Source organism: Hemitrygon akajei, chromosome 11, assembly GCF_048418815.1.
Source record: "Hemitrygon akajei chromosome 11, sHemAka1.3, whole genome shotgun sequence".
In the NCBI taxonomy this organism is placed as follows: Eukaryota; Metazoa; Chordata; class Chondrichthyes; order Myliobatiformes; family Dasyatidae; genus Hemitrygon; species Hemitrygon akajei.
The window spans coordinates 24,129,718-24,143,433 of NC_133134.1; the positions used below are offsets into that span (position 1 = coordinate 24,129,718).

Below are 13,716 nucleotides of genomic sequence, written 5' to 3' on the forward strand. Positions count from 1 at the left end.
TGGTTCAAGTTACTTAGATCACATATCTTTCCCAGTCTGATGTTTGGTTTGAACAACTGAACCTCTTGACCATGCCTGCATGCTTTTATGCATTGAGTTGCTGCCACATGATTGGCTGATGAGGTATTTGTATTAACAAGCAGATGTACAGGTAAAGTAGCCATTGAGTGTATGCATTTTGACAGCTGAACTACTACTTTGGCTCAGCAAATGATTACATTCTGAAAGTCCTTTCAGACATTTTATGATCTTAAAAGAGCATTGAGTGTAAATTGTTGATCGCCAAGGAAATTGGGATGTAATGCAGAAATGTTGAGAGGATTATCAGCAAAAGCACTGGCAATTAATCTTTCCCTTTGATCTTGGATGAGGGGCAGAGACTATAAGTGATAAGGTTCCATCACTGCAGTGGAAGTTATATCAACCCTAGACAGGTAAGTGATTATACCAAATGCTATTCAGTAGCTGAGAGTGCTAGATAGTATGGTTCAGTTTTTTTATGCTGATTGTTAACATTTAGGCAAAAGAGACACAGCATTAGTATCAATATTCTCATTAAACAGGAGAAATTATAAAGTTGAATTCACACTTCGATGGATTAGCTTTGGCAAAATGCCTGCTGTTCTCGGAAATATATTACTATAGCACCACTCAATGGTCAATGCCACATAATGCAGATCCAACTGATAAAGGATTCATTCAGTAGACTGACTGTTATATACATGCAGTGCAATGTATTGTAGGATAATGTATTATTTACAGATATACTACACAATAGGACATTTAGCCCCTGATGTTATTTCACTGTTCATATAGACAATGTAGATCTATACCCTATCTCTATCTACTTATGCTGGAAATATATTCCTCTATTCCCATGGTTAACAAAAATGTTGTGATCTCAGATTTAAAATTAGCTCTTATTCCATGGGAGAGTAATCACAATTCTACCTCTCTTTGCACAAAAATGTCTCCTAAACTCCTACCTAAGTGACATGGCTTTAAGTTGTACTAACTATCCCTTCAACAAAAGATGTTTCCTTTTATTGTTATTTTTTTTCAAATCCAAGACTTCAACATCTCGGTACATTTGAGAATAAATCAATGCCATACTAGCATATCAGTTTTAAAATTGTTCTTCATTTCAAAAAGAAATGTACCAATACAACTGAAAAATATGATCTTTCTTTAACTGAACCCTGGAGTCCTGATGCCCTTAACTCAAATGGACTCTTTCCAAAGTAATTTTTCAGGATAACTGCAGCGAACTTTATCACCCATTCGTATCACAAGGTTCTCATTTCTGTATACGTTTACACTGTTATTAAAAGGTTGCATCAGCAGTTTGATACTGAACTGCCATCAAGCAAAATTTGTCACCATAATATGGGCTGAGCTTGTCTTGGTCATCCTGCATGATAACCTGCAGTGCTGAAAGTGCTTTCCCATATTTAAACTACGTTCATATATTTTTGGATGTCAATGGCTTAATGTAAAGCACAAGTTCTGGTGCATTTTAATTCCAAAAGTTATCGGTTCAGACCTGAACATAGTAACCCAGACAATCACTAAGTAAGGAGACACAAGAAACTGCAAATACTTGTAGAGCTTCACTTCGGGAATCGGGCCAGCAGTCCTCTAGGTCGCCTGATGCTGGTGGACAGAGTTGGGGACGGCGTAAGCGGTGTGTGAGGAAGCGGAGTCAAGGCGAATGGGCAGGAGTCCGTGCCAGGAAAAAAGTAAGCCCTAGCTGGCCAGCCCTCCCATCCAATCTGCTCTCCAATGTCTGCTTGCTGAGGGTATCAGTCCTCGGAGTTGCATCATGCCAGTGGCCGGAGGTGGGGACGTTGTAAGCGGTGTGTGAGGAAGTGGAAGCGAGGCGAGTGGGCAGGAATCTGTGCCAGGAAAAAAGCAAGCCCTGGCCGTCTGGCTCTCCCGTCCATTCTGCTCTCAAATGGACATTAAATTGGACTACATCTGTGGCAATGAAATACTCGGCAGGAGTACAGAAACGGGACGGAATCCCAAGCGCCGCCATTCAGCTGATTTTTAATGTAACAGATTTTCCCCCAAGCCATCGGACTTCCAACCTACTGACCTCTGCTGTGCCTATTGTCTTGTTTATTATTTATTGTAATGCCTGCACTGTTCTGTGTACTTTATGCAGTCCTGGGTAGGTCTGTAATCTAGTGTAGTTTTTGTGTTGGTTTACGTAATTCAGTATAGTTTTTGTATTGTTCATATAGCACCGTGGTCCTGAAAAACGTTGTCTCGTTTTTACTGTGTACTGTTTACTGTTACAGCAGTTATGGTCGAAATGACAATAAAAAGTGACTTGAACTTGAACTTCAAGTAATGCACCTGACCTATTGGCTAATTGCTAAATGTACCTTCTGAGACCAACATCTTGTTAAGGAATTTAATAAAAAGTGACGGAATGGCATTCATCAAATATTGCATTTTCTCACCAGTACCAGTAACGTAGTATTTTCAGTCAGGTATACTTTAGGATTGTCCACTTGCTTATTAGCTTTTTACAACTTCAGTAAAATAAACAACAAAGCAAATTTGATACTCAACTTGGTTATCATATTATACTTTAATTCTTTGCTTGAATTTTATTTTAAATAAAACCTAAATAAGGAGTGTTATATTGGAGAAGGATCTATCGTAGTACCTGGATCTGTTTCAAGACTTCTTGCTGCATTTCCACTGTTTTGTGATAAACATCATGGTTGGAGCTATTATACATTACTGCGTTCTGGAACATCAGCATGATATCCCGCTGGAATTCTGCTGTTGTGCAGATCAGTCCTTTTCTAATATTTCTCTTTATATTGGATAAATCCATTGGTCTGTAATAAAGTAACAATAATTGACTACAATATAAGGGCACAGTATGATATTTTAATTAAAACTATTTTTGGTAGTTTGCACAATTTTATGATGGGGCACTGAGACTTTCTAGAACAGCAAGATTTTTAAAAACATCTTAAAAGATGCTGGCTCAACAGCCCTAAGGAAAATAATCTTTGTAAACTGCCATAAGAATGTAGAAATTGTTTCACATTTTCCCTCACACTAAACACGAAAAAATCTGCAGATGCTGGAAATTCAAACAACACACACAAAATGCTGGTGGAACAGTGCATCTATAAGGAGAAGCACTGTCGACGTTTCTCAGGACTAACTGAAAGGAAAGATAGTAAGAGATTTGAAAGTAGTGGGGGAAGGGGGAAATGCGAAATGATAGAAGACCGGAGGGGGTGGGATGAAGCTAAGAGCTGGAAAGGTGATTGGCGAAAGTGATACAGAGCTGGAGAAGGGAAAGGATCATGGGACGGGAGGCCTCGGGAGAAAGAAAGGGGGAGGGGGGGAAGCACCAGAGGGAGATGGAGAACAGGCAAATAACTAAATGTGTCAGGGATGGGGTAAGAAGGGGAGGAGGGGCATAAACAGAAATTAGAGAAGTCAATGTTCATGCCATCAGGTTGGAGGCTACCCAGCCGGTATATAAGGTGTTGTTCCTCCAACCTGAGTTTGGATTCATTTTGACAGTAGAAGAGGCCATGGATAGACATATCAGAATGGGAATGGGACGTAGAATTAAAATGTGTGGCCACTGGGAGATCCTGCTTTCTCTGGCGGACCGAGCGTAGGTGTTCAGCGAAACGGTCTCCCAGTCTGCATCGGGTCTCACCAATATATAAAAGACCACACCGGGAGTACCGGACGCAGTATACCACACCAGCCGACTCATGTTCTTTTTCCTCAAATCATGTCCCTAATTACAAGTAGAAACTAAATTTTTGCTGCCCAAAAAAAACTCTTTTGATTCCAGGGGGGAGAATCCAGTAGAACCTAAAATGTGAATGCTTATATTTCCTAATGTTTGCTTTCCAGCAAAACTATTCATGACACAGCTATTGAAATGTGTGCAAATTTACAATGCTGGATATTAAAAAAACATCCGAGACCTGTTGAAAAGTTATACTAAAATGTAAACAAATAGGTAAAATTGAGTTAATTGAATGTTCTATTCATAAGTGTTCAATGATTTGCTGAGTTTTCAGGTTTAATTTTTTAAAATACAAAAGAAATGAACCATAGAACATTACAGCACAGAAACAGGCTTTTTGACCCTTCTTGGCTGTGCCGAACCATTTTTCTGCCTAGTCGCACTGACCTGCACCTGGGTCATATCCCTCCAAACCCCTCTCATCCATATACCTGATCACTAAATGCTTTAATGATCACAAAAATCTTGAAAAGAGAAACAGCTTGCAGAACCATCCACATTCTGATGTGGCAAACATTTGGAGAATAATATCACAATTAACCTATAGTTCCTTTAAACCATGATATGATCTGATGAGGTTTTACCAAGGAATGATATTCCTTATCAATGCTCTAATTGTGCAAAGAAAATTTAAGAACATTTACCGGTACTTCTATAACACACATAAACAGGAAACACATACCAGAAGCAAATCAGTTGGCTCAGCAAATCCAGTTGGTATTAACGGTAGACCGAGCTTCCTCCCATCATATCCAAAACCAATTACTTACCTTTCCAGATTAATGTCATTAATAATTAATGAGCTTTTTATTTGTAGTAAGTAAAATGAATGTTTTAAGTCAAGAGTGGCTTTGTAAAATTTTAGCCCTGATCAATGTGTCTTTTGTTAGAGGTTGTGACAGTCTTTGCAATTTTTAAAGTTGTAACGAAGCTACATGTTATCAGAATGGAAAATTGCTATATTGCACAATACATGTTTAAAATGGCAAAGAGAGCCTGTATCAAACAAGAGAACTGGTCATAGCTGTTAAATTAAAGAAACCTTGTAAATGAGTTACAATCACAGGGAAGCTTGTCCAAGCTTATTAAATGTCAAGAAAGAATTGTATTTCTATTACCAGTGTTCTAGAATTGATTATGCATTGTCTGTGGAAGTAGTAATCTTAAATGACTCATTGTTTTGTCTGCCCTGCAACAATAATGCAAACTATGTTTTAGAGGCAAAACCTTATCCATAGAGCAATAGAGATATGAATTTTTCTTTCGTAAACGCTTTTAAGATTTTATTCTTGGTGATAAACTAACTCAGCGTGAAATCTTAACATGCACTAAGTCTGTCCAATGAGCATGTAATGCATAATTCGATTAATTCACTATTTTGCACTTACTTTCTTCCTCTAGAATTTACTTACACCCCCAGCAATGTTATCCTGTTTTCCTTATTCTCTTACCTGTGCACCTGGCTGTGATATCCAGGAACTCGTTCTTCAGTTATTGGATTCAGAAACAAACTAGCAAATCTGCAATTCCAGAATAGATCAGCATAATAAATATACTGGCAGAAAGTTGTGTTTCATTCTGCTTTGAACTATGAACAACCATATTATAACATCATTAATGGATCTTTACTGCAAGTCAAAAACATTTTATAACATCAATGAATATTACACTGAGAAAAACTATGATCAACAATGCAACTCACTAATTCATTCGCTTTTTCTCTCTTTTTTCTCCATTAAAGATATTTTTTCCTAGTTCAAATTCTGATTGGAGATGAGCTACATCAGCTAGAAATTTAGCACATACCCCATGCATGATTTTCTGATATAGTAGAGTTTTCAAAATATGGTTTTGATGGTGAAGCTCCTGCCAACTGTAAGGATTGTAAACTTATTCCTTGGAGATTATTTGTTGCCTTGTGACTGTTGAATGTTTGTTTTTGTTCTTTTTCTGATCAGACTTGGAGCCAGATTGCAAGTTTCAAATCTCTGAATGTTCCATTAGTTATTTCTATGTTAGTTCAGCTTAGCCAATTTGTCTTCTAATCATGCAAGTTGCCCAAGAATGTTTGGGGTTAAGCCCTGGTATAGAGGGAATAGGACACTGTAAAATATGAAAAGATTAGATATGGCAAAGTTATTTCCCATGGTAGGGAAGCCTAGGGCTAGAGGGCACAACTTCAGGATTGAAGGACATCCATATAGAACTGAAATGCGGAGAAATTAGTTCAGTCAGAGGGTAGTAAATCTGTGGAATTTGTTGCCACAAGCGGCTGTGGAGGCCAAGAGATAGATAGGTTCTTAATTATTCAGGGCATCAAAGGGTATGGGGTGAAGGCAGGGGAGTGAGGAGGACTGGAAGAATTGGATCGGCCCATGATTGATTGATGGAGCAGACTCGACAGGCCGAATGGCCTGCTTCTGCTCCTATATCTTATGGTTTTATGGTCTTCTAATATGTATTAACCACATAGGAAACAACATCCCTTACTATACATGTGGGTTTGCAAAAGGTCCTGTGCATCTCTAGGTGAATCAAGATTGGAAGGGAAGGCATACTGATGTAACATAATTGCCATTTGTAAAAATATAAAATATTCAGTCATTTCTATACTTCCGAGGTCATTTCCCACTAACTTTATAAATTTACACATTGTCATATACCCTCATTGATGGGAATAGTGCTACTGATGAAAAGATTTAATTACAACTATTTGATAGACTCATTCCTCTTTAAAATGCTGGAATTATAAAGAGGATAGTGAACAGGAAATTCACAAAAAATACAAGCAGTGGCAATATGCAGAAATTATCCTCACTCTGAAGTCAATTTTATATATTTTCACAATTAGATCTTGAAGAGTCAGCGACAGGCTGCTATCGATGCAATGCTCCTCAGACAGGATGAAGAGGTCAATACTCCCCAATGCCATTAAGCTTTACAATTCAACCGCCAGGAGTAAGATATGTTAAAGTGCCGGGGTTGATTGTATTTAATGTATTTAAGTAAACTACTTAAGAACTTTTTAAAAGCTATTATTAATGCTTTTGGAGAGAGTGATTTAGATGCATATCATATTTTTACTGAGTTAAGTATTGTATGTAATTAGTTTTGCTACAACAAGTGTATGGGACATTGGAAAAAATGTTGAATTTCCCCATGGGGATGAATAAAGTATCTATCTATCTAACTCATCCAGATTTCAACATCTTCCAGTGTAATTTGAGTCTTGTGCTAATAATTACTCAAATAGCAGCCCAAATTTAAAAAGATATGTGTACCCAATGATAAATGTCCACTTATGAGTGCAAAATTGCTTCAGCTTTTGTAAAGGCTCAAAAGACATTTTAACCATTTGTCACACTGGGAAGATGTGTCACCCAAAAGCAAAGTGAATGGAGACCCAAACTGATTTATGAAACAGTATGAAGATGACAAACTCAAGCAAAGGATAAAAAGAGCTGCCAAAGTAAAACTGGCCCTCATGAGACAGTACTGAGAAGTTTTGAGAGCACACTCCCTGCTAATACCACACCTCTCAATCGTAAGGATCTTAGAATTGATATTGAGAAGGAAGGATATTTTAAGTAGGAGACAAAATAAGACTTCCATTAATTATTAGCTCCATAGCCAAAGATTAGAAATTAAGTTGTCAATTAATTTGTTGCACATGTTCTTCTTGCTCATATAGCAATCACACAACCTTAATAGAAGTGATGGCCTTTTGACACAGTTCTACCTTTGGCTCTATTAGTGCAATAATGGCTGATAATAAAAAAGGCACAAGGATCGAGGCTTATAACTGCCTTTTTGTAATCTTCTCAGATGAAAATCAATTAGCTCAATTACTTATCAGCTTATAAATCAATATTATGCAAATTTTAAGGCATCAGGTCACAATGTAAAGACCTGCTGCCTTATAGTAGAAACATAGAAAACCTACAGCACAATACAGGCTCTTCGGCCCACAAAGTTGTGCCAAACATGTCCCTACCGTAGAAATTACTAGGGTTACCTCTATTTTTCTAAGCTCCATGTACCTATCCAAAAGTCTCTTAAAAAGTCTTAAAAATACATGGATATTAATAATCAAACAATAGCAAATGTTATACATAGCAAAGCACACTCCAGAGCACAGCAGAACTAAAAAAAAATTGTCTAAATTTTGAAATATCAGATACTTTATGAACCATACACTTAGATCACCAAGATAGATCCTATAACTGATGTCAATAACCAGTAATGAACTTGCTGGATGTGAAATCTTATAAAATTGTCACTTTCATGGTCCTTTTGAAGATTCTACACTGGTATCTTTTGTTAAGTAAAGAAATTATGGGATCCGCTCAAAAGCACATCCTTGGCACTAGGCCAGGGGTTCCCAACCTTTTTTATACCATGGAACCCTACCATTAACCATGGGGGCCATTGACACCAGGTTGAGAACCCACACCCTGGACCATCCATAACCCCACTGAATGGACCAAACTAAAGAACAAGAACTAAATTGCTTACCTCTCTTACCATGTTTCTTAAACCTTCTTATGGTTTTAAGATGTTATGAAGTATTTTTTTCAATTTTATTTCTAATTCTGACCTGTGACTGGCTATTTCCTTCCACATGAGCAACACTGTCCTCTTCCAATTCCTCTGAGCTGAAATTTGATCCTGGTCAATTCTTGTGGATCTGATTAAAAAAAAAACTAGAATGATAACTACACTGCAAAAGAATTCAACCGGTTATTAATGGGCACACGTGTAATATCTCATTTGATGTGTTTATTTTTTCTGTTACTTTTCTCCCTTGCCTGCTTGATGCACAATTTGTCACTTGTACGTCAAGAATCTGCAAAGGCACTATAAACTGTTGACCATAGGCAGATGAATTTTCACTTCTGTTTGTCTCATCTTGATCTTTGATTAGTTTGTCTTCTCTGGAATTTCTCACCTAACTAGCTTCAGCAATTGACACATTCTGAGATGGAAACTTGATAACTCATAAATCATAGTCAAACAAATTTTATATTTACATATGAACATAACCCCAAAATATTTTCTTTCAATTTTATTTGACCTTCCATGGAATGCACCAATTGCAATGAAAAGGCAGGTGAGTAGATTTTCACTTTCTGATCCTGAGCTCAGCATGAGAGGTGTTTGAGAGCAGTCTAATGATATATCTCGCAATGAAATTCATTTTATATATATATATATATATATATATATATATATAGACAGACAGATATACAATAATTTTAAAAATACTCACAATAATAGGTTGCATTTCAATAGTATGTAAAGGATACAGTGAAATACACTATATAGAATGTCAATACAGTAGTATCATTTTTAAAAGAACTGATGTTAAAAATCTGGAGCAAAGACGGAACTTATGAGTTCTAATGACGAGTTCAGACCTGAACCATCAATAGCCATTCTCCACTATTTCTGCATTTCCACTATTTTTGTGTTTCAATATGAAAGTATTACGTGAAACTGATTGGTAATCCACTTATGACCTATTCCTAAGCATTGGAATATCACTAATCAAAGGCATTTCTCATTATTAAAATAATCTGTTTTCTTCTATTTCTTTCTGATCACTATCCCAATTTACAAAATATTCTACTACTGCACAGATCTCGCCAAATAAACTCAATCACAAGATCATTCAGGTTGTACCCGACATTAGCAGGATCTATCCTTTAACAGAGTTGAGCATTTCAATCTAATCTAAGGCATTATATAGCTCCCATAATCAAAGGTGATATAGTTTTCTGTTATTTGTTCAAGTTGTGGGATATACTTGGAAGGGACTAAGTTAATAATGCACAGTAGGGCCAACATCACATGTTCAACAGCCTAGATTAAGCTGATCTGTCACCAATTGTACTTTTACAGCAATCATGGTCATTTCTTCTGTTGCCAACAAACAATGAGAGGAATAAATTAATGTGTATAATTTCCCACCATGGGAAACTAAAGTTATGAGCTTTGGCTTGCTAATTCAATACTAAAGCCACTCTACAATTGTAATGTTAACAGATATTCTTCTAAAGAGATACTTCAATTTTCTTGTGGTCTGCCTAAATCTACTGATTAATTTTCTTCAGCTACATATTTCTACTTGTACCTTCTAGTGTTTTAATTTCAGGTTGTGCTTTTTCCTTACTTCTCTCATGCAGATGAAAACTACCTTCTGAATTCCTTTCCCAAAATCACCTCTCCTTGTTTACATAAGTAAATCTCATATAAACACATACCTTTGACTTTGACAGTTTTTCTCCCCATCCCTCAATGTCCAGATACAATAACAACATTGAAAAGGTGTTTATACAAATATTTGGATAGGAAAGGCACATAGAGATATGGGCCTAATACAGGCAAATAGGGATTAACATTAAGAGGCATCATGGCTGACAACAACAGGATGGGTTGAAAGGGCTTTGTCATTGTTGTACATTTCTGATTGTGATTCCATGATTCCAGAAAATATCATTGAATTTTCTGCTATTTAAAAGCCCCAATAAATGGTTTACAGAACTATTTTATTTAGAGAGTGGTTCATGAATATATGTCATTAACTGAGCGATGGAATGAGCTTCCTATGGTATTCAACGTATCAGTTTATTCTGAAATTTTTGTAAGATACATTTTCCAGAATATGTATCACAGTATATGCATGAAAAGTGAAGTGACTTGAAGTTGCTCTTAAAGTAAGAAAATCCTAGACATATTATTTTAGTTAGATGTTTGGTAGATTTGACACTGTATCATACACCCAGATTATTTTAGAGGGTTACTTTGCAGATTCTCATTAAGGGATATGAAACTCTTGAATCTTATTTACATTTCATATATTTCAAAGACAAGGACTAAATGGCTAGTTTTATAAAACTCAGCATATTCTCATAGATATTTTTGGATACATACAGCTGGGAGGATGTGTGATTGCTAGCTGCTGCCTCATCCAAGATCAACAACTGCTCGGAACTGAAGCTAACATCACTCTCAGAGATAGACAGTTCTATGTCAAATTCTGAAAGGTCAACATCACAAAGCTCTTCTTCACTGGTGGTTTCTTCCTAAAATTTGTCAAAATAGCACAGAAAATATTATTCCATGGTTTCTTGCATCAGTGATGAACTTAACAATGTTCTTTTACTAAAATTTATGTTGAGACCATACCTCCTGTAGACTGTCTCTCATTGTGTTGTATTCTACCTCAGATATCTCTGAAATATGAAGATAAAGTCAACATTCTTTAGATGGAAACTATTCTAATCCTAAAGCTTTAATGGTCATATTTCATGTCCAGCAACCCAATGTATTGAACAGATACTAGGAAAAAAGTTCTGAGGAACAGGATTAGTAAACACTTTGAAAAGCAGGTACTAATCAAAGAGAAGTTTGTCAAGGGCAGATTCTATCAGATAAATTCTTTGAAGAGGTAGCAGTGTGTATCGATGAGGGCAGGGCAGTAGATATCATTTACATGGGCTTTGCTAAAGTCTTTGACAAGGGCCTATGGGATCCATGGTACATTGACTAAGAAATGTGCAGCAGAGGACGAAGGTAGAGTATGTTTTTTTGCAATTGGATGCTGGCGTATATGAAGGATCAGTGCGGGGACCTTTGTTGTTTGTAAAATACATGAATTATTTGGAATCAGAATTAGGCTTATTATCACTGGCATGTGCCGTGAAATTTGGTAACTTAGTAGCTGCAATGCAATACATAATATAGAAGAAAAAATAAAATAATAATAAGTAAATCAATTACAGTATACATATTAAATAGATTAAAAATTGTGCAAAAAACCCTAAATAATATATACTTAAAAAGTGAGGTAGTATTCAAGGGTTTGATGTCCATTTAGGAATCAGATGGCAGAGGGGAAGAAGCTGTTCCTGAATCACTGCGTGTGTGCCTTCAGACTTCTGTACCTCTTATCTGATGGTAATAGTGAGAAAAGGGTTTGCCTTGGGTACTGGAGGTCCTTAATAATGGACGCTGCCTTTCTGAGACACTACTCCTTGAAGACATCCTGGGTACTTTTGTAAGCTAGTACCCAAGATGGAACCGCCTAAATTTACAACCCTCTGCAGCTTCTTTCAGTCCTGTGCAGTAGCCCCCCTCCCCCCATACCAGACAGTGATGCAGCCTGTCAGAATGCTCTCTATGGTACATCTATGGAAGCTTTTGAGTGTATTTGCTGACATACCAAATCTCTTCAAACTCCTAATGAAGTATAGTCACTGATGTGGATATGAGAGGCAAAATTAATAAGGGTGTGGATATTACTTACCCTTTGTAGATTGGTGTAGTTGTTGATAGCGTGGAAGTTAGTCTAGGACTGCAGAGATATCAATTTTTGGTGAAATGGGCTAAAAGATGACAGATGGGGTTTTATCCAAATAAATGTGACGTGCTACATTTTTGAAGTACTAATGAGACTAGGACATACATAATGAATGGTAGATCTTATGGAGCATTGAGGAACAGAGGCACTTCAAAATACAAGTCCTTATATCCTTGAAGGTGGTAACACAAGTAGACAATTTATTTAGGAAGGTATCCAGGATATTGGCCTTTAATAGCCAGGCACTGAATACAGAAGGAGGGAGGCATTCCTTCAACTTTATAAAACTTTGGCCAAATATCAGCTGGAGTACTTCATACAGTTCTAGCCATGAAGTTATGGGGTGATGTAATAGTGCAGAGAAGGTACAGAGGAAATTCACCAGGATATTGCCTGGGATAAAGAAATTCCGTAATGAAGAGAGACAGGACACGCTAGAGCCTTTTCTCTCTGGAAGCTAAAATGTTAAGAGGGAATAAATATGACTGAGGTATATAAAATCACGAGGATATAGCTAAGGTAGACGGCAAGAAACTTTTCCGCAGTTAGATGAAACTAGAGGACACAGGTTTGGAGTAAGGGAGAAGAGATTCAGAAGGGATAAGAAGGGGAATTTCTCTACCCAGATTGTGGGAAATACCTGGAATACACTGCTCGACAGAGTGCTTGATACTGGATCACTGGCAGCATTTTAGACGTGTCTGGATGAACACTTCAGTTGTTAAGGTAGAGAGGGCTATGCACAAGTGCAAGGTGATGAGATGAAATGAAGGGTGTCCACTAGTCAGCATGGACAAGATGTACCAACTGGCCTGTGTCCAATTATTCTGTGTACAATTCTATGAACTCAAGCATGCAACTGCAATAGTATAATTGGGACTCATGGGGTAGAGAGAGGAGGAAAAATATCTCAAAAAATCCTACTTATATTTGCTATCTTCCGACACTTATGAAAATATCATATGAAAATAGATAACGCCATGAATTGTCAAGCAGCCTGCAGTAGTAACTATTTATGCCCATACCATGAATGGCCATTTACCGTTGTCTCCTGTGGAATCTTGCATCAACAAGAAACAACACTTTCAAGAGAAATGGGGAAGAGGATGGTTCATTATTGTGGAAATAACCAGTAATGATTTCAATAGAATAAAAGAAACTATTGGCTGGATCCTGTTCTCTGATCCAAATGCCAAATCTAACAGCTTGTTCTGCCAGTGTGTGTACAATCTAGTGGCACAATTCCCTCCTGCTAGGATTTTCAGATCCTATGGCCAATGAGACCTATTAATTTCATTAAAGGTGCAGATTTAAGACAGAGAGAGGAAGTAAAAGTTACATTTTCTTAAATTAGTTTTATTTTAATATTTGTATATTATTTATTGTGTTTTTGTTTTAATTACAATGTAAAAATATTAAAATCAATTTCAGACTTTACACCTTATAAAGCCCTGGCATTGCTGATTGTCAGGTTACATTCACGTGCAAGCCCTCCTCCTATCATGGCTAAGGATTGTGGAGAGCAGAGAAATGAGCCTTCCACACCCAGCCTAGG

General features: G+C 37.0%; 1 protein-coding gene across 1 annotated transcript in view; it reads right to left on the reverse strand.

Annotated features, from left to right (window-relative positions):
* LOC140735415 (bromodomain-containing protein 8-like) overlaps positions 1–13,716 on the reverse strand; it is a 93,515-nt gene that overhangs the window by 4,404 nt on the left and 75,395 nt on the right. The window contains exons 24-28 of the mRNA XM_073060460.1: positions 10,988–11,034; positions 10,733–10,884; positions 8,397–8,486; positions 5,251–5,319; positions 2,678–2,855 (exon numbers count right to left, since the gene is read on the reverse strand). Coding sequence (XP_072916561.1) covers positions 2,678–2,855; positions 5,251–5,319; positions 8,397–8,486; positions 10,733–10,884; positions 10,988–11,034 — 536 coding nt within the window. The remainder of the gene's footprint in view (positions 1–2,677; positions 2,856–5,250; positions 5,320–8,396; positions 8,487–10,732; positions 10,885–10,987; positions 11,035–13,716) is intronic.